This window comes from Hordeum vulgare, chromosome 6H, assembly GCF_904849725.1.
Source record: "Hordeum vulgare subsp. vulgare chromosome 6H, MorexV3_pseudomolecules_assembly, whole genome shotgun sequence".
Classification (NCBI taxonomy): domain Eukaryota; kingdom Viridiplantae; phylum Streptophyta; class Magnoliopsida; order Poales; family Poaceae; genus Hordeum; species Hordeum vulgare.
Genome location: NC_058523.1, coordinates 94,666,096 through 94,684,457, shown reverse-complemented (window position 1 = coordinate 94,684,457; position 18,362 = coordinate 94,666,096). Strand labels below are relative to the sequence as shown.

At 44.6% G+C, this 18,362-nt stretch overlaps 2 protein-coding genes across 2 annotated transcripts; one reads left to right on the top strand and one right to left on the bottom strand.

The window, feature by feature from the left end:
* Positions 1 to 9,689: 9,689 nt before the first annotated feature.
* On the bottom strand, positions 9,690 to 13,493 carry LOC123401028 (formin-like protein 10). Its single transcript, XM_045094743.1, has 6 exons — positions 12,883 to 13,493; positions 11,945 to 12,527; positions 11,378 to 11,855; positions 11,099 to 11,298; positions 10,727 to 10,962; positions 9,690 to 10,641 (listed from the first exon to the last, which is right to left on the bottom strand). Exons 1-6 carry the CDS (start codon positions 13,051 to 13,053, stop codon positions 9,823 to 9,825), a joined length of 2,487 nt encoding a protein of 828 aa, XP_044950678.1. The 5' UTR covers positions 13,054 to 13,493; the 3' UTR covers positions 9,690 to 9,822.
* Positions 13,494 to 15,009: 1,516 nt separating this feature from the next.
* Positions 15,010 to 17,678, top strand: LOC123401029 (CBL-interacting protein kinase 26-like). The gene is made up of 2 exons (XM_045094744.1): positions 15,010 to 15,333; positions 15,419 to 17,678. The coding sequence occupies exon 2, from the start codon at positions 15,694 to 15,696 to the stop codon at positions 17,089 to 17,091; it is 1,398 nt and encodes a 465-aa protein (XP_044950679.1). The 5' UTR covers positions 15,010 to 15,333; positions 15,419 to 15,693; the 3' UTR covers positions 17,092 to 17,678.
* The last annotated feature ends 684 nt before the right edge of the window (positions 17,679 to 18,362 follow it).

Sequence of the window (18,362 nt, the reverse complement as noted above, 5' to 3'; positions counted from 1 at the left end):
AAAATTGCTACTGGAAAAGTTTTGGAGTCGGTTTACCTACCAAATACATACCTCTTCATTTTCGAAGTCTGAAATAGGCTGATAAATATCCCTTATGTACTCCTCCGGAGTTATGGTATTAATGATATTGCTTTCAACATTTACGGGGGTACCTGAGATATAATGCTTGATTCTTTGCCCATTTACAACTCTCGGAAAATTACCTTCCATGTTGTTGATCTTGATGGCACCAGAACAATATACTTCCTCAACAATGTAAGGACCTTCCCTTTTGGAGAGAAGCTTGCCTGCAAAAAATCGTAAACGAGAATTGTATAGCAAGACATAATAACCTACATTGAATTCACATTTCTATATCCTTTTATCATGACACCTCTTAACTTTTTCTTTGAACAACTTGGCATTTTCATATGCCCGAGTTCTCCATTCATCGAGTGAGCTAATGTCAAATAACCTCTTCTCACCAGCAACTTTGAAGTCAAAGTTGAGCTCTTTGATTGCCCAATAAGCCTTATGCTCTAGCTCAAGAGGTAAATGACATGCTTTACCGTAAACCATTTTGTACGGAGACATGCCCGTGGGATTCTTATAAGCAGTTCTATAAGCCCATAGTGCATCATCAAGCTTCTTAGACCAATTCTTTCTAGACCTATTAACAGTCTTTTGCATAATTAGTTTAATCTCTCTATTACTTAGCTCTACTTGACCACTGGACTGAGGATGATAGGGCAACACGATTCTATGGTTGACATCATACTTCTCAACATTTTACGGAAAGCACCATGAATGAAATGTGAACCACCATCAGTCATTAGATATCTAGGGACTCCAAATCTAGGGAAAATAACTTCTTTAAGCATCCTCATAGTGGTGTTGTGATCATCACTACTAGTTGGGATAGCTTCTACCCACTTAGTAACATAATCAACAACAACTAGGATATGAGTATACCCGTTGGATTTTGGAAAAGGTCCCATATAGTCAAAACCCCAAACATCAAATGGTTCCATGACAAGTGAGTAATTCATAGGCATTTCCTGATGTTTACTGATATTACCTATTCTTTGACATTTATCACAAGACAAGACAAACTTACGAGCATCCTTGAAGAGAGTGGGCCAATAGAAACCTGATTGCAATACCTTGTGTGCAGTTCTACCTCCCGCATGGTGTCCTCCGTAAGCCTCAGAGTGACACTTCTGTAGGATCTGTCCCTGTTCATGCTCAGGTACACAACGTCTAATAAAACCATCTACTCCTTCTTTATAAAGGTGAGGATCATCCCAAAAGTAATGTCTCAAATCAAAAAAGAATTTCTTCTTTTGCTGGTATGTGAAACTAGGTGGTATATATTTGGCAATGATATAATTTGCATAATCAGCATACCACGGTGTACTACGTGAAGTATTGATGACATTCAATTGCTCATCAGGAAAGCTATCATCAATAGGTTGTGGGTCATCAAGAACATTCTCCAACCTAGACAAGTTATCTGCTACGGGGTTCTCAGCACCCTTCCTATCAACAACATGCAAATCAAATTCTTGTAGCAAGAGAACCCATCTGATAAGTCTAGGTTTAGCATCTTTCTTTTCCATAAGATACTTAATAGAAGCATGATCAGTGTGAATAGTCACCTTGGAATCAACAATGTAAGACCCGAACTTTTCACATGGAAACACGACTGCTAAAAATTCCTTTTCAGCAGTAGCATAGTTTCTTTGGGCACTGTCTAGAGTTTTACTAGCATAGTGAATAACATTCAACTTCTTATCAACTCTTTGTCCTAGAATAGCACCAACAGCATAATCACTAGCATCACACATAATTTCAAAAGGTAAGTTCCAATCAGGTGGTTGAACGATAGGTGCAGTTATCAAGGCCTTCTTAAGTATTTCGAAGGCTTCCTCACAATCATCATAAAAAACAAAAGGAATATCCTTTTGCAAGAGATTGGTAAGAGGCCTAGAAATCTTAGAGAAGTGTTTAATGAACCTTCTAAAGAAACCAACATTACCAAGGAAACTTCTTATACCTTTAATGTCCGTGGGACATGGCATTTTCTCGATCGCGTCAACCTTAGCCTTATTGACTTCAATACCTCTTTCAGAAATTTTATGTCCTAAGACGATGCCTTCATTAACCATAAAGTGGCACTTCTCCAATTCAAGACAAGGTTGGTATCTTTACATCTCTGCAAAACTCGATCAAGGTTGCTGAGGCAATCATCGAAAGAAGACCCGTAAACGGAGAAGTCATCCATGAAAACCTCAACAATCTTTTCACAAAAGTCAGAGAATATAGCCATCATACATCTTTGAAAGGTAGCAGGTGCATTACATAAGCCAAAAGGCATACGTCTGTAAGCAAAGGTACCAAAAGGGCAGGTAAAAGTGGTTTTCTCGTGACCAGATTGTGCAACAGGTATTTGGGAGAAACCAGAATAACCGTCTAGAAAGCAGAAGTGTGTGTGTTTGGACAATCTTTCTAGAATTTGGTCAATAAAAGGCAAAGGGTAATGATATTTCCTAGCGGCATTATTCAATTTCCAAAAATCAATCACCATCCTATAGCCAGTAATAATCCTCTGTGGGATCAATTCATCTTTATCATTAGGGACAACGGTAATACCTCCCTTCTTAGGGACGCAATGCACCGGACTTACCCAATCACCATGAGCAACAATATAGATAATACCTGCTTCCAGGAGCTTTAGTATTTATTTTCTTACTACCTCTTTCATCTTAGGATTTAATCTCCGTTGATGATCGGCAACTGGTTTGGAATCAGGATCGGTTTTAATTTTGTGCTCGCATAGAGTGGGACTAATGCCCTTAAGATCATCAAGAGTATATCAATAGCAGCACGGTGCTTTCTCAAAGTTTTCAATACTTTCTTTTCTTCATGCTCTGAAAGGCTAGCATTAATAATAACATGATATATCTCTTTTTAATCAAGATAAGCATACTTAAGAGTATCAGGTAACTGTTTAAGCTCGAACACAGGATCACCCTTTGGTGGGGGTGGATCTCCAAGCAGTTCAACAGGCAAATTATTCTTAAGGATAGGATGTTGTTCAAATATAACTCTATCTATCTCATTCCTTTCATCCATATGCATATCATTTTCATGCTGAAGCAAATATTGCTCTAAAGGATCAGTAGGAGGCACAACAATAGAAGCTAGGGCAATAGTTTCATCCTTACTAGACAATTATTTTTCATGAGGTTGTCTACCAAACTTGGAGAAGTTGAACTCATGTGACACACCTTCAAAGCCAACAGTGACAGTTTGCTTCTCACAGTCAATATGAGCATTGACAGTGTTGAGGAAAGGTCTGCCAAATATGATGGGACAAAAGCTATCTTGTGCGGTAGCAAGGACGAGAAAATCAGCAGGATACTTAGTTTTACCACACAAGACTTCAACATCTCTAACAATTCCCAAAGGGCAGATAGTATCTCTATTGGCAAGCTGAATAGTGACATCAATAGGTTCCATCTCGACAGGTGCAATCTCGTCTTTAATTTCATCATATAAAGATTAAGGTATTGCACTAACACTAGCACCCACGTCACATAAACCATGATAGCAATGATCTCCTATCTTAACAGAAACAACAGGCATGCCAACAACAGGCCTATGTTTGTCTCTAGTATGGGGTTTAGCAATTCTAGCAGCATCTTCACAGAAGTGAATATCATGCCCATCAACATTGTCGGACAAGAGATCTTTGATAATAGCAATGCTAGGTTCAACTCTAATTTGCTCAGGGGGTGTAGGTGTTCTAATGTAGCCCCTACGTATCACACTTGAAGCTTTAGAATGATCCTTTATTCTATCAGGGAAAGGTGGTCTCTCAATGTAAGCACTAGGAACAATAGGATCATTATAAGCAATGACTTTCTCTTCAACTGGATTGGGTTTAACTACATTGACTTCTAAGGGAGGATGATATTTAAACCACTTCTCTTTATGGAGATCAATATGAGCAGCAAATGATTCACACAATGAAGCTACTATCTCAGAGTCAAGTCCATATTTGGCGATAAAATCACAAAAAGTATTTGTTTCAACAAAGGATTTAACGCAATCAAACTTGAGATTCATACGTGACTCCTTACCTTCATCAAACTCCCAATCTTCAGAGTTGCATTTAATTCTTTCCAATAAATTCCATCTGAAGTCAATATCTCTCTTCATAAAAGAACCGGTACAAGAAGTGTCAAGCATGGTGCGATTATCATGAGAAAGCCGAGCATAGAAGTTCTAAATAATAATTTCTCTCGAGAGCTCATGGTTGGGGCATGCATATAACATTGACTTAAGCCTCCCCCAAGCTTAAGCGATGCTTTCTCTGTCACGAGGCCAAAAATTATAAATATAATTTCGATCACGATGTACTAGATGCATAGGATAAAACTTTTGATGAAATTCCAATTTCAGTCGGTTGTAGTTCCATGATCCAGTATCATCACATAGCCTATACCATGTCAATGCCTTATCCCCCAAATATAAGGGAAATACCTTCTTCTTGACCTCATCCTCGGGCAAACCTGCAAGCTTAAATAAACCACAAACTTTATCTACATAGATTAGATGCAAGTCGGATGTGATGTTCCATCTCCTATAAAAGGATTAGCCAACAGTTTCTCTAGCATACCCGAAGGAATTTCATAACAAATATTTTCAGTGGGTGCAGAAGGTTGAGGATCAACTCCTTGTGCTTCCATTCGAGGTGAAGATACCACAAACAAGCTCCTCAAAGGATTTGTTTCCATAGTGACAAGTGACAATAAATTTCAGCACACTATATAAATGTTTCCTTACCAAATTCCACTTACCAAAGGCGCTTCACTCCCCGGCAACGGTGCCAGAAAAGAGTCTTGATGACCCACAAGTGTAGGGGATCTATCGTAGTCCTTTCGATAAGTAAGAGTGTCGAACCCAATGAGGAGCAGAAGGAACTGACAAGTGGTTTTCAACAAGGTATTTGATACGTCTCAAACGTATCTATAATTTTTTATGGTTTCACGTTGTTATCTTTTCAACTTTGGATGTTTTGTTTACCTTTTATATCTTTTTTGGGACTAACTTATTAATTTAGTGCCAAGTGCGAGTTCCTGTTTTTTTTGTGTTTTTGACTCTTTTCATATCTGATTTTGGAACGGAGTCCAAACGGAATAAAATCCCCGAAATAAAGTTTTCCAAAACGGAAGAAGATCGGGAGGCTTGAGGGCCAAGGCAGGGGGCCCATAGGGAGCCCACAAGCCATGTTGCCGGGGTGCGGCAACCAGGCTTATGGCCTCCCTGGCGCTCCCCTGCCCTAGCTCTTTGGCCTATAAATTCCCTAAAAATCTAGAAAAAATTAGGGCATCCACGAAAACACTTTTCCGCCACCGCAAGCTTCCGTTTCCGCGAGATCTCATCTAGAGACCCTTCCCGGTGCCCTGCCGGAGGGGACTTTGGAGTTGGAGGGCTTCTACATCAACATCATCGCCTCTCCAATGACTCGTGAGTAGTCCACTTCAGACCTACGGGTCCGTAGTTAGTAGCTAGATGGCTTCTTCTCTCTCTTGGATCTTCAATACAAAGTTCTCCATGATCTTCATGGAGATCTATCCGAGGTAACCCTCTTTGGCTGTGCGTTTTTCGTGATCCGATGAATTATTGATTTGTGATCAGATTATCTATGAATTATATTTGAGTCTTTGCTGATTTCTTATATGCTTGATTTGATATCCTTGTAAGTCTCTCCGAGTCTTGGGTTTTGTTTGGCCAACTAGATCTATGATTCTTGCAATGGGAGAAGTGCTTGGTTTTGGGTTCATACCGTGTGGTGACCTTTCCCAGTGACAGAAGGGACAGCAAGGCACGCATCATGTTGTTGCCATCAAGAGTAACAAGATGGGCTTTTATCGTAGATATGAGATTGTCCATCTACATCATGTCATCTTGCTTAAGGCGTTACTCTGTTCTTTTGGACTTAATACACTAGATGCATGCTGGATAGCGGTCGACGTGTGGAGTAATAGTAGTAAATGCAGAAAGTATCGGTCTACTTGTTTTGGACATGATGCCTATAGATATAATCATTGCCTTAGATAACGTCACGACTTTGCGCGGTTCTATCAATTGCTCGACAGTAATTCATTCAACCACCGTCTACTTGCTTTCATGAGAGAAGCCACTAGTGAACACTACGGCCCCCGGGTCTAGTCACAACTATCGTTTCCACTTTCACTTTTACTTTGCTTGTTTACTTTTTGCTTTTAGTTCTCACTTTGCAAACAATCTATAAGGGATTGACAACCCCTTCATAGCGTTGGGTGCAAGCTCTTTGTGTTTGTGCAGGTACTTGTGACTTGACGCGATCCTCCCACTGGATCGATACCTTGGTTCTCAAACTGAGGGAAATACTTACCATCGCTGTGCTACATCACCCTTTCCTCTTCAAGGGAAGACCAACGCAAGGCTCCAAGGCCGAGGGGAAATCCTTTGCATATTTGCCAAGGAAGTCCCTATAGGCGTAGCCGTAGCAGCAGGATTCCTGGCGCCATTGCCAGGGAAGGTCTGTTGTCGTAGTAGCAGTATTCTCTGCAAGCACTGAAATTATTGGTAACAGATAGTAGTGTGATATGATGATTCGTAGCGAGTAGCAAGTAACAATAGTAACAAAGGTGCAGCAAGATGGCCCAATCTCTTTTGTAGCAAGGGACAAGCCTGGACAAACTCTTATAGGAGGTAAAACGCTCCCGAGGACACATGGGAATTTCTGTCAAGCTAGTTTTCATCATGCTGATATGATTCGCGTTCGCTACTTTGATAGTTTGATATGTGGGTGGACCGGTGCTTGGGTGTTGCCCTTACTTGGACAAACATCCCACTTATGATTAACCCCTCTCGCAAGCATCTGCAACTACGAAAGAAGAATTAAGATAAGTCTAACCATAGCATTAAACTAGTGGATCCAAATCAGCCCCTTACGAAGCAACGCATAAACTAGGATTTAAGCTTCTGTCACTCTAGCAACCCATCATCTACTTATTACTTCCCAATGCCTTCCTCTAGGCCCAAATAATGGTGAAGTGTTATGTAGACGACGTTCACATAACACCACTAGAGGAAAAACAACATACAACGCATCAAAATATCGAACGAATACCAAATTCACATGACTACTTATATCAAGACTTATCCCATGTCCTCAGGAACAAAAGTGACTACTCACAAAGCATAATTATATTCATGACCAGAGAGGTAATGAATAGCATCAAAGATCTGGACATATAATCTTCCACCGAGTAATCCAACTAGCATCAACTACAAAGAGTAATTAACACTACTAGCAACCTTACAAGTACCAATCGGAGTCGTGAGGCGGAGATTGGTTACAAGAGATGAACTAGGGTTTGGAGAGGAGATGGTGCTGATGAAGATGTTGATGGAGATGAGTCCCCTACGATGAGAGGAGTGTTGGTGATGATGATGGCGACGATTTCCCCCTCCGGGAGGGAAATTTCCCCGGCAGGACGGCCCTGCCGGAGCTCTAGATTGGTTCTGCTCAAGTTCCACCTCGTGGCGGTGGCGGCTCCTCCCGAAAGCTTCCTTATGATTTTTTTTGGACGAAACCCTACATATAGCAAAAGATGAGCGCCGGAGGGGCAACAGGGGGCCGACAAGTCACCCAGGCCCGGCCAGGGGGGTAGGCCGGGCCTGGCAGGCTTGTGGCCTCCTGGTGGCACCCCTCTGGTACTTCTTCCGCCCAGTATTTTTCATAAAATCCAAAATAATTCCCCGTTGATTTTCACAACTTTTGAAGTTGCGCAGAATAGGTATCTCAAACTTGCTCCCTTTTCAGACCAGAATTCCAGCTGCCGGCATTCTCCCTCTTCATGTAAACCTTATAAAATAAGAGAGAAATGGCATAAGTATTGTATCGTGAAGTGTAATAACAGCCCATAAAGCGATAAATATCAACATAAAAGCATGATGCAAAATTGACGTATCAGACACCACCGCCAGCACCAACGACGTCAATTAGTCTTCGTCGCCACTACTAGTGATGCAGCTATCGCGGATGCAATGATGTGACATGGTCGTGTGAGCCGCTGCTGCTTTTCTAGGCAAGAGTCACTATGACGAAGAAGTCTGCTGAGGCGCCAACGACAAAGAGGACCTCGTCAATCGTTTAAGGCTGCTGCGGCAGGTGGCGGCGTGAGTTGCCTCGTCGTCCCGCTGTGATGTGTCTACTTCAACCTTAGGGGCCGATGCGCAGTTCCCCAGCCGTCGATGTGCCCTCACCCTCCACGATGACCACCAACCGAAGCTGGATGGGGGTCAAGGACCCGGTTGTCTTGTTTTTGTGTGAGAGAAGGGTTCTTCTATAAAAAGTAGTAGAATGATAGCTCGATGGAGTTAAAGGACTCAATTGTTTTGTTTTTATGTGAGAGAAGGGTTCTTCTGTGAAAAGCAGTAGAATGATAGCCAAGAAACTAGATGGGAACCAAGAAAACCCACTTATGTGGCATGTCAAATCACCATCAAATTGGAATTTTTTTTATTGAAATTGGGGGTCAATTCTATTAGAAGGGGTAAAATATGGCACAATAGTCTAAAATTGGGGTATAAATTGAGGATTTTCTCAATATTGGGTCAATTTTATCACAAGCGTGAATCACGGGGGTAAAAAATGAAATTAGCTCATATAAAAAAACCTCTCTTCGTCCCATAATATAAGATCATTTTGCAAGACGGACGGAGTACAAGCCTTGTCCACACATATAAGGGTGTGTTTGGTTGGAGGGATATCCTACCAGGGACAGGGATAACCACTTTTTTCTATGGTTGCCATGCGTTTGGATCTGGGGCGAGGAGGGATAGAGTCAACCAGATGCTGGGAATATTCTCCAAAAAAAGGGATGGCCAGACCCGCAAAAAACGAGCAGGTGGTGGCAACCACCCCACGCGCGCTTCGTTCGGTGCGGCTGCAGGAGGCCGGGGCGGCGGCGGTAGGGCCGGCCTGCGCGGCGGCAGGAGGCCGGGGCGGCCGCGGCGGCAGGAGGGGCGGCGGCAGGAGGGGCGGCCGGGGCGGCGGCAGGCGCGGCCGACGGCAGGAGGGGCGGCCGGCGCGGCAGGAGGGGGCGGCGGCGGTGGGATAACCCCACCCTCCCAACCAAACAAAAAATGGGATAACACCACACTCCCAACCAAACAAAAAAAGGCTATCCCCAGTCACCTGGTTGGGGATACCCACAACCACCCTAGTCTATCCCTCCAACCAAACACACCCTAAGAGTCCCGCCTCCTGCTCATGCTCATGAATTGGAACAGTTCCAATCTAAAACCATGTAGAGATATTAGCCCTATTTAATCTATGGAGGTCTATGGTGAATTATGAGCTCCAAAATAGTGACAACTTACGTATTTCGAGGTATTTCGCGCTGGAATATCAGCTTGTGTTTTTTATTTTTCTTTCCAACAAAAGAAGCTTTTATGTGCCTATAAAATAGGGCATGTATTATTTTCTTTCCAACAAAAGAAGCTTTTATGTGCCTATAAAATAGGGCATGTATTAACAACAATCTGATCAGAAAACTATGAACTAAAAACCGAATCCCATTTTCCAACAATGGATCTCAAGTTAGAAAATGAGTGCATGAACTTCATCAGATACTAACGTAGAGGTGTGATATAACCATGTAGTATTAACCATGTGTGTGTGACATGTATGTATACAATAATGCCTCTGCAAATGGGTATTTGTACATCGTCTCAGGCAAAAAAAAACCTATAGATTACATCTAAGACTGTATCCCAAAATTAATCGTTCGAGTCAGAGCTATCTAAATGATCATCCAGTACTGCAGGAAACTGTTTCTCCTGGGGATTTAACTGGGATGCTGAGTTACCACTGCCACTGCTCCGAGATTGACTTGCCGCCTTCTTTTGTGACGCCCCAACCTCCTTGCAAGCCTTATCTAGCATCACCAAAAAATCTCTTACAATGACAAAGAGGCTAAATCCGTCATCTTTCACATCATTTCCATGGAAATACCGAATTGTTTTCTTCACCAATGATCTCAACCTCTTCTCTTCTTTCAACAGAAAGTTGGTCTCATTCTCTGCATCTTCTACGAAACGTACCAGCGAGCGGTGGAATCCGCCATTCTCATCTATCGTTGCCATGTCAGAGTTCAGGAACTCCTTTGCATTCAGCAACTCACGTCTGAGTTGCAATACGCTGGCAGACAAAGCATCGGCATCTAGTGCTGCTATGTTCTTGGCATTAACCAATTCACTGCTAAGCCCTGATACAATCTTTAGGCCGAGCTTGGAGTAGTACTCGCCATCTTCTTGGACAGGTCCGTTCAAATCATCTCCTGAAGGTTGACTCCTTCCACTTTCCATAGCCAACCTTGCTTCGCGGACACCTTCAGATCGAATAATCTCCTGGACAACAAAGTGAAGCAGTGTAGTCTTTCCATCGGCACCCTTGACATCTGACAACTTCAGAAGGGTGTCAAGTTTGAATGCATTAGCACCACCACGGAAGGTCCCATCATTCAAACGGTTTCCAGTCTTGAGAACAGCTTCTAGCAGCTTCAGAAAAAGGCGGTGCTTTAGTTCCCCACAAGCAGCCTGACACCAAAAAGATAGTCATTTAGTAAAGGTTGGAGTGCTTTTCAGATTTAATACAGAAGTCAATTGCTTTCACTTGGCTTACCTCCAATTGCAGGAATGAATCCCTGAGACTTGAAGCATCTTCTTGCAAAGATGACATGAAAAGTAGAGCACTGATCCTCTTGTAAGCAAAAGGAATGTCAGTGAGTGCCTTCATGACTTGTTCTGCAAGACCTAGCTGTGAGTAGTCCCCATCGTAAAGCCTGAGTTTCAGCTCCTCCTCGTCATTTGGTTTCATTCTCAAGATTGTCTCAAGAAGTAGCCTAGGAAGTTCATTTCCTAGAGAACAGAGGTGAAAGGAAATGTCAGAAAATGCTGCTTTTGTCTGTGCAGGAAGATGAATCTTTTCCACATATGAATAAGCAAGCTACATGACCAACCAACCAAGGCATGTTTCTTATGAACGAACAGCTACCTTCAATGAGAGCATCTTGAATGTCCTCTACACTGACATTCATTGCCTTGAAAACAACCGCCAGGTTACACGATTTCTTAAAATCAAGAAGCGAAACATGCTGAGGTGAAGGGTCTGCCATGGCAAGCTCCTTGTCCTTCGTTTTATTTCTGTTGCCAGCGCCATAACCAAACAATGCCTCTATCATATCCTCGTTCACACTGCAAAATGTATTTGTCAGATACAAGCCTAAAAATGCAGAAAAATGGACTAATAACTTGTTGCTAGTGTAACACTTACTGAAAAGAACCAAACTTGATGTCATGCCAGGCCATCGACTGGTTAGGATTAGCAAGAACTTTGTCCCAATAGAATGGTCGAAGTTTGGGTCTTGGAGCACTCACTTCAGCTTCAGATGATTCACTGGCGTGCTCGCTTGCAGATGATCCTTCAGAATGACTTGACTCAACCGGTGACAGCTGAGGAAATTTTGCTAATGAGCCTTTGGGAGGTGCAGGTGGGGGAGGACCAGCCTTCCTGATAGGTGGAGGTGGTGGTGGAGGTGGCGGCGGCGGTGGAGGCATTGGTTTAGGAGCATCACTTGTGGCATTATTGTTCTGCGCTCCTCCAGCAGCTTGCCCAGGCGTTGTCACATCAGTTGAAGTTTTAAAACAGCATGGAAAGCACCGACTCATGCTGGCTCCGGCCTTAGAAGTCCTGACCCTTTGATCATCCTTGTGAAGCTGACTGGAGGATGCATGGATAATGGGTGACGATCCTGCATGAAATTGATGCTATTTGATGTAAGTAATACCACACCGAGAAGAATAACCCATCATAGGTTGACAGAAAGGGACATTGCCTCACCAGGTGTGTTAGCCAACTGCATGTGAAGAAGAGGATGGTCATCTCGAGGCTCACCGACAGAGACCTTGCTCTTGTTGCATCCACAGCAGTAGAAAATCAGAAATGCAGCAATGAACGAGAAGGCCGCTGTCGGAAGCACGACGGTCAAGACTAATTTTATGTAGTTGTGCTGCTTATCCGAAGGTGAAGCTGGAGGAGGCACTCCCCGACGCTTCTTCGCAGGTTTATCTTTGAGATGTTGGTTGCGAGGTGTAGATGCGGAAGGAGCATCTCCAGCCATTTGATCAGCCAAATACCGTCTTCTTGGGTACAAGTTTGAACCGAGCAAGAACTGCTGGTCCTGAAAGTAGTCCCTAAATTCTTGTGACATGCCCAAGCTGAAATGATTTGCGCGGATACAGTCATGAGTGACCGAAAACTTGTGAGGTGGAAGAAGGGTGAGGAATTCGATAAGCAGCGTCGTCTTCAGTTCGCTCTCCGAAGAACGGCTCGGCAGTTCATCATAAGCAAACGTCTGTCCAGTGCCTAAAATTTCCTCCGCGCCAACTACGTCTTGCAAGCAAAGTGACCGTATTCTGTCCACCTGCATCCACCCATCCATGAAACATCCAAAACAGTGAGGATTACATGCTGCCTCAGCAAATTTAGCAAACAGAAAGAAAGCAAACTGAGTTTGTAGTGATGACTGCTGATTCACTAAGAAATGACTAAAAAGGTCCAGAAACAGCCTGTGATGGCCATACACAAAAGTTGTTGTGGAACTGATACTCTTTCCATGAGTAAACAACAGAGGCCTGATTTTCAAGGACAAGATGAAAGGGACTCATACTCAAAAAAAAAAAAATATATATATTCTGAAGGTCAAAGCAAAGAAATCTACAACTAACTAGAGTAGTACTGTACATCCGTCCCTATCTGACAAGAATGAGAGTCCTTACAAGATCCCCATCCAGAACCAGCGAAGACGGAGGAGCAGAGGTTGAAGAAGAAGGAGCAGGCGCCGTCCATCCCACCCAGAAACGCACCCCGCCCACCTCTCCTCCCCCTCTCGACGGAGCAACCAACACCGCCGCCACCAACAGCACGAGCAACCCCATCCTCCTCGTCATGGCTGCCACCTCTCAGATGCCCCTCCTCCCAAAGCCCGCCATGTTTCGATGTGTTTCGCCTCAGCGGAGAGGAGGAGGATGGGTGTGTCTTGGGGCCGTTGGGCGGCGGAATCGCCGAGGAGGAGGGGTGGGTGCCGTTGGTTATAGAGCACCGAAGACTCCCAGTGTCGGTCGGCTCGCACTAACACCGGATTCTGGTAGAGGAAGTGGTAGGGGCGTCAGCATCCCGTGGCGTTCGCCGTTTTTATGGAAAGATGTGGATGGATGCCTTGTTACTACTAGTACTACTACCAGGCCTTGACTACTATTACTACCTTCGTCCAAGAACTACGTCGCATGCCCTATACACCCGAAAGGTGGGAGTACTTGCAACTGGAAGTTAGGCGTGACGGCACCACCACCGGGAGGGTCGGCGCGTCGCTGCACCTGGCGGGAGGAGGCCGCGGAGGCGCTGACCTGCGTTCCGTCCACGTGACGGCCACGCGAGCGAGGGAAGCGGCATCCATTTCTTCGCGGCGACGGCCCCTCTCACGTGCGCAGATTTGGATTCAGATTCAGCTCGAGCTCTCCCTGCTTCAGTCGCCTTGCAACGGTTGCCATGGGAGGTCGATCAAGCGGTGAAAAATTTTGTTACTGCGTTGACTGGGGATCGAGGAGACGACGGACCCTTCTCGGCCGTTCGGCCCTCTCGGCGGCGATGATGGACTCCGCCGCGCCGACGCAGTGCATCCCTTCGCCGGCCCGTGGGAGACGTGTTCCTTTCGGCCCATGGGCCCTGACCCACTGGACTCCAAGAAAGCCCTTGTCGTCAATGGGATGGGCCAGGGCTGGCGGGCCCACCAGGGGCTGGCAGGCCCAGAGAACTGAGCTACCTATATCTTTTTTTTATCCTGAAAGAGAGCGGCGAGCTGGCGTGCGCCACCTGGATACACCTGGGGGGCATGTGGACTGCAGAAGAAGAAACGCGGAAATGCACACTACCCATAGAAAAAAGGGCCAAAAATCCCGGAAAAGTCAGAGCAGCTAGCTAAGCTATATTCGATTCGCCGCCCGCCGTCGTCCGATTTCTCCGCGGCAGTATCTGCGGGATCCACGCCGCCTCCGGCCGCCCTCGACCAGGTAAAACCTCGGCCGCTGCTCGCTCCGCCGGCTGGACAGATCTGCCGGCGGCCCCCTCCACCGGTTGCTTCTCGACCCAGCGTAGTTCTTGCCCCCCCCCCCCCCCCCCCCCCCCCCCCCCCCCCCTCGCTGCGTGGAGGACGGTTTTTTTTTGCGGACGCGGTTGCCGCTCGGTGCAGACGGAGAGGATTTTGGTGTTGGCACCTGCCCTAGGATGTTCTTGTTCCGATACCGGAAGATAAGCCGATGGCTATAGATTCTTTATTTCATTCGTTATTGTTATATTCTCCACCGGGGCAGCTGCAAATCCCCAAACACGACCCCGGTTCCTGCGTGATCGGGCTAAACGCATACCGCTACCTGATTAGTCTCCCAACCCAACTGTTGTCATTTCAGTACGCTTTGGCTGGTAGGATCAAGCTCTCTTCCCAGTAAGAAGATATGCTCTTTCTAGGCCAGGCGACAGTAGATGCTAGGCAGGCTTACCGAATCACGATGAGACGGGGAATACAGTTTCCTGACATAATTATCCTGTTTTTTTCTTACAAAACTGTCCTGGGCTTCTGAACCTGCTTTTACAATTGTAGCCACTTGATGTCCATTTGAGTCGCATTTCCGTCCGTATTTGCGCTACATGTTTGTTCTGATTAGGCTCGTTTGTTTCCCCTTGCAGTTCTCAACTGGTGACGCCAGAACGGAATTGTCTTGGAAAATTTTGAAGTGCACTAAAGAGGTGGTCATAACAGCGGTCTGGCTACATACTGTTTCAGTATTTGCCTCTTACTCCTGGCCTCTGGAGCACTAAAGAAGTGAAGAGTGGGGGATATTGTCGTGGTAGGCCACATATCTATTAATAAACCGCTGTAAACGTAGTGCACAGTGGGCACTGAAAGCCCTTTCGTCTTTCTATCTTCTCGGGGTGTCTAATTCCATACTGCCAGCTAGCTGACCTGATTTGCTTCCCATTGTTGCCATTTCAGTGCTTTGGCTGGTAGGATCACGTTTATTTTCTCCCAATAATGGCGGATACGCTTCTTTAGGCCAATTAATCGTAGGTGCTATGTATGCAGGCTTGCAAAATCGCGATGAGATAGGCAATACAGTTCCTGAAAGAATTATCGTGTATCTTCTTAATTTTGTCATGGACTTCTGAACATGCTTGTGCGTTTGTGGCAACTTGATCCCCATTTGCGTTACATTCAGACCCATTTTTGTTCTGATTTGGCTTGTTTATTTTTCATTGCAGTTCTGGACTGGTGACACCGTAACGGTTTTATCTTGGAAAACTCGGAAGTGCTCCGGGGAGTTTCGCCTGGAATTTCCTTGTTGAGTTATCACAAGAGTGGTGGCTCCATACTGGTTCGGTATTTGTGTCTTACACCTGGCATCTGGAGCACTGAAGAAGTGAAGAGTGCGGGATATTGTCGTGGTAGGCTGCATACCTATTAATAGACCGCTGTAAACGTAGTGCATAGTGGACAGTGAAAGCACTATTCGGCTTTCTAAAGATAGATTGCTATAATGGAGGAAAGGAGGACGATTTTGATGGACCGTTATGAAATTGGGAGGCACTTAGGGCAAGGGAACTTTGCCAAGGTATATTATGCCCGGAATCTCACGAGTGGACAGGCTGTTGCGATAAAGATGATCGACAAGGAGAAGGTTTCGAGGGTTGGCCTAATGGTGCAGATAAAGAGGGAGATTTCGATAATGCGATTGGTAAGGCATCCAAATGTCTTGAAACTTTTCGAGGTAATGGCTAGCAAGAGCAAGATTTACTTTGTTTTGGAGTATGCCAAAGGTGGCGAGCTTTTCAATAAAATAACCAAGGGAAAGTTGAGCGAGGATGCTGCGAGGAAATACTTCCATCAGCTCATCAGTGCCGTGGACTACTGCCATAGCCGAGGTGTTTATCATCGCGACTTGAAACCGGAGAACCTACTCCTGGATGAGAATGAAAACCTTAAAGTCTCTGATTTCGGTCTAAGTGCCCTGGCCGAGTCCACGAGACAAGATGGCCTCCTCCATACCACCTGTGGAACTCCAGCTTATGTTGCTCCCGAAGTGCTTAGCAGGAGAGGCTATGATGGTGCGAAGGCTGACATATGGTCCTGTGGAGTAATTCTATTTGTGCTGGTGGCTGGTTTCCTTCCGTTCCACGACACAAACCTTATAGAGATGTATAGGAAGATCTCCAGGGCTGAATATAGATGCCCTCGCCCTTTTTCAGTTGAGCTGAAGGATCTACTGTATAAGATTCTCGATCCAGACCCAAGCACTAGAGCTTCTGTTTCAAGGATAAAGAGAAGTGCTTGGTTCAGGAAACCCGTTGATGTAAATGGACTGAAGATTAAACAAGAAACAAGAGACAAGGTTCAGAAAGGTGAACCCACAACCTCTGAATCAACAGAAGGCAGCAATTCAGAGGTTAACCAAGAAGCGTCATCAAGCCTCACAAACTTGAATGCCTTCGACATAATTTCTCTCTCAACGGGATTCGACCTATCCAATTTGTTTGAAGAGAAGTATGGCCGGAGGGAGGACAGATTTACCACCAGGCAGCCAGCAGAGGCTATATTTGCCAAGCTGAATGAACTGGCCAAGAAATTGAAGCTCAAAATCAAGAAGCAAGAAAACGGTGTCTTGAAATTGGCAGCACCAAGGGAAGGAATGAAGGGAATTCTTGAGCTTGATGCAGAGGTTTTTGAGTTTGCGCCTTCTTTGCATTTAGTTGAATTGAAGAAGACTAATGGAGACACCATAGAGTATAAACAACTAATGAAAGATGAGATAAGGCCTGCACTGAAGGATTTGGTTTGGGCGTGGCAAGGTGATTCACATCCGCTCCCTGTGAAATGTATCCAAGGAGAGCAGCAGCAGCAGCAGTCACCTTCGCCATCACAGCAGCCACAGGAGTAATTGGCCCCATTCCAGGTCTACTACCACAACAGAACACGACGAGATGCAACCACTGCCGCCATGGTATCATCAGTACCTACCGAAACCTTTGTTGGCAGCACTTATAATCCACGTGGAGCATTGCAACCGCCAGTACCAGTTTGCCGTCACAACAGCCGCATGATGTGTTCGAACAGCCAGTGTCATATGACTTGTTGACAGACATGTCACTGGTTCATCAGGTTTACCCTGTTCCTATAGATCAGTTGCCTACCATTTGGCATTCCCCCCTTCTTTTTAGCTCCTTTATGTTGCTGTATTTTCTTCTGATGTTGTATATTCTTTCTTTACCAAAAGCCCGCTCAATTTTGGGGACCTTTGTGCACTGCAGAAATTTTGTGTTCACTGTGACCGAAGGTATTGAATAGCCATAACAGAAATCATGGCATGCGGCCATTGCCATATCTAGGAACACTCTGAACTAGGTAATGGATGTAACTGTGTGATATGTGGAATCCGTGTGAGTGAACAAACATCTATGTGGATTCTGGACATTGACCAGAACTACTATATTATGAAGCCAGGAAATTTATTTTTCTGGTTAAAAATTGGTCGTTCATCTTTCAGATTTTGTATTTTGAACGTTCATCAGCTAGTGCCTTATGAAGGAGCTGAATATCATGATTATATGACTATCTTTCTTTTTAAGAAAATTATTACAGCATTTATGTGTCTAATAAAGTATACTAAGCCTTTTAGATCACTAATAAAGTAGTCCCTCCGTCTCATAATATAAGAACGGTTTTGACACTGCATTAGTGTAAAAAACACTATTATATTATGGGGACAGAGGGAGGAGAGATCTAAAAGGTCTTATATTACTCCCTCGTCCCATAATATAAGAACATTTTAGACACTACACTAGTGTAAAAAAATATTTTTATATTATGAGACGGAGGGAGTACTCCGTAAGATGTTGGAACTATGCATCACTGCTCACGGGATATCTATGTTCACCTTACTGCCTTATTTGTCACCTGCTGTAGCTTTTCCAGTTTTGCATTTGCATGCGAGAGATATTGAGAAATGCCATCCAATGCCCCTGGAATTTAAGTCTATCCTTCTATTTTTGAAGATAATTCAGTTTTGTCACCGAAAACACGAAGAAGGGTTGGTCATTCCATTACGATATCATCAAGAACAAGAGAAAGAACGAATAAGCTACTATGGGATTTCGATTGAGCATCTGATCATCTAATTGGTCATTTACGAACTGATGTTGATGTTGGGAA

Coding starts and splice junctions, on each gene's coding strand:
- LOC123401028 (XM_045094743.1), bottom strand. CDS start 13,053: ATGACGAGGAGGATGGGGTTGCTCGTGCTGTTGGTGGCGGCGGTGTTG. Junction 11,856..11,944: donor GCAGTTGGCTAACACACCTG/GTGAGGCAATGT, acceptor AATTTCATGCAG/GATCGTCACCCATTATCCAT. Junction 11,299..11,377: donor ATCAAGTTTGGTTCTTTTCA/GTAAGTGTTACA, acceptor TACATTTTGCAG/TGTGAACGAGGATATGATAG.
- LOC123401029 (XM_045094744.1), top strand. CDS start 15,694: ATGGAGGAAAGGAGGACGATTTTGATGGACCGTTATGAAATTGGGAGG.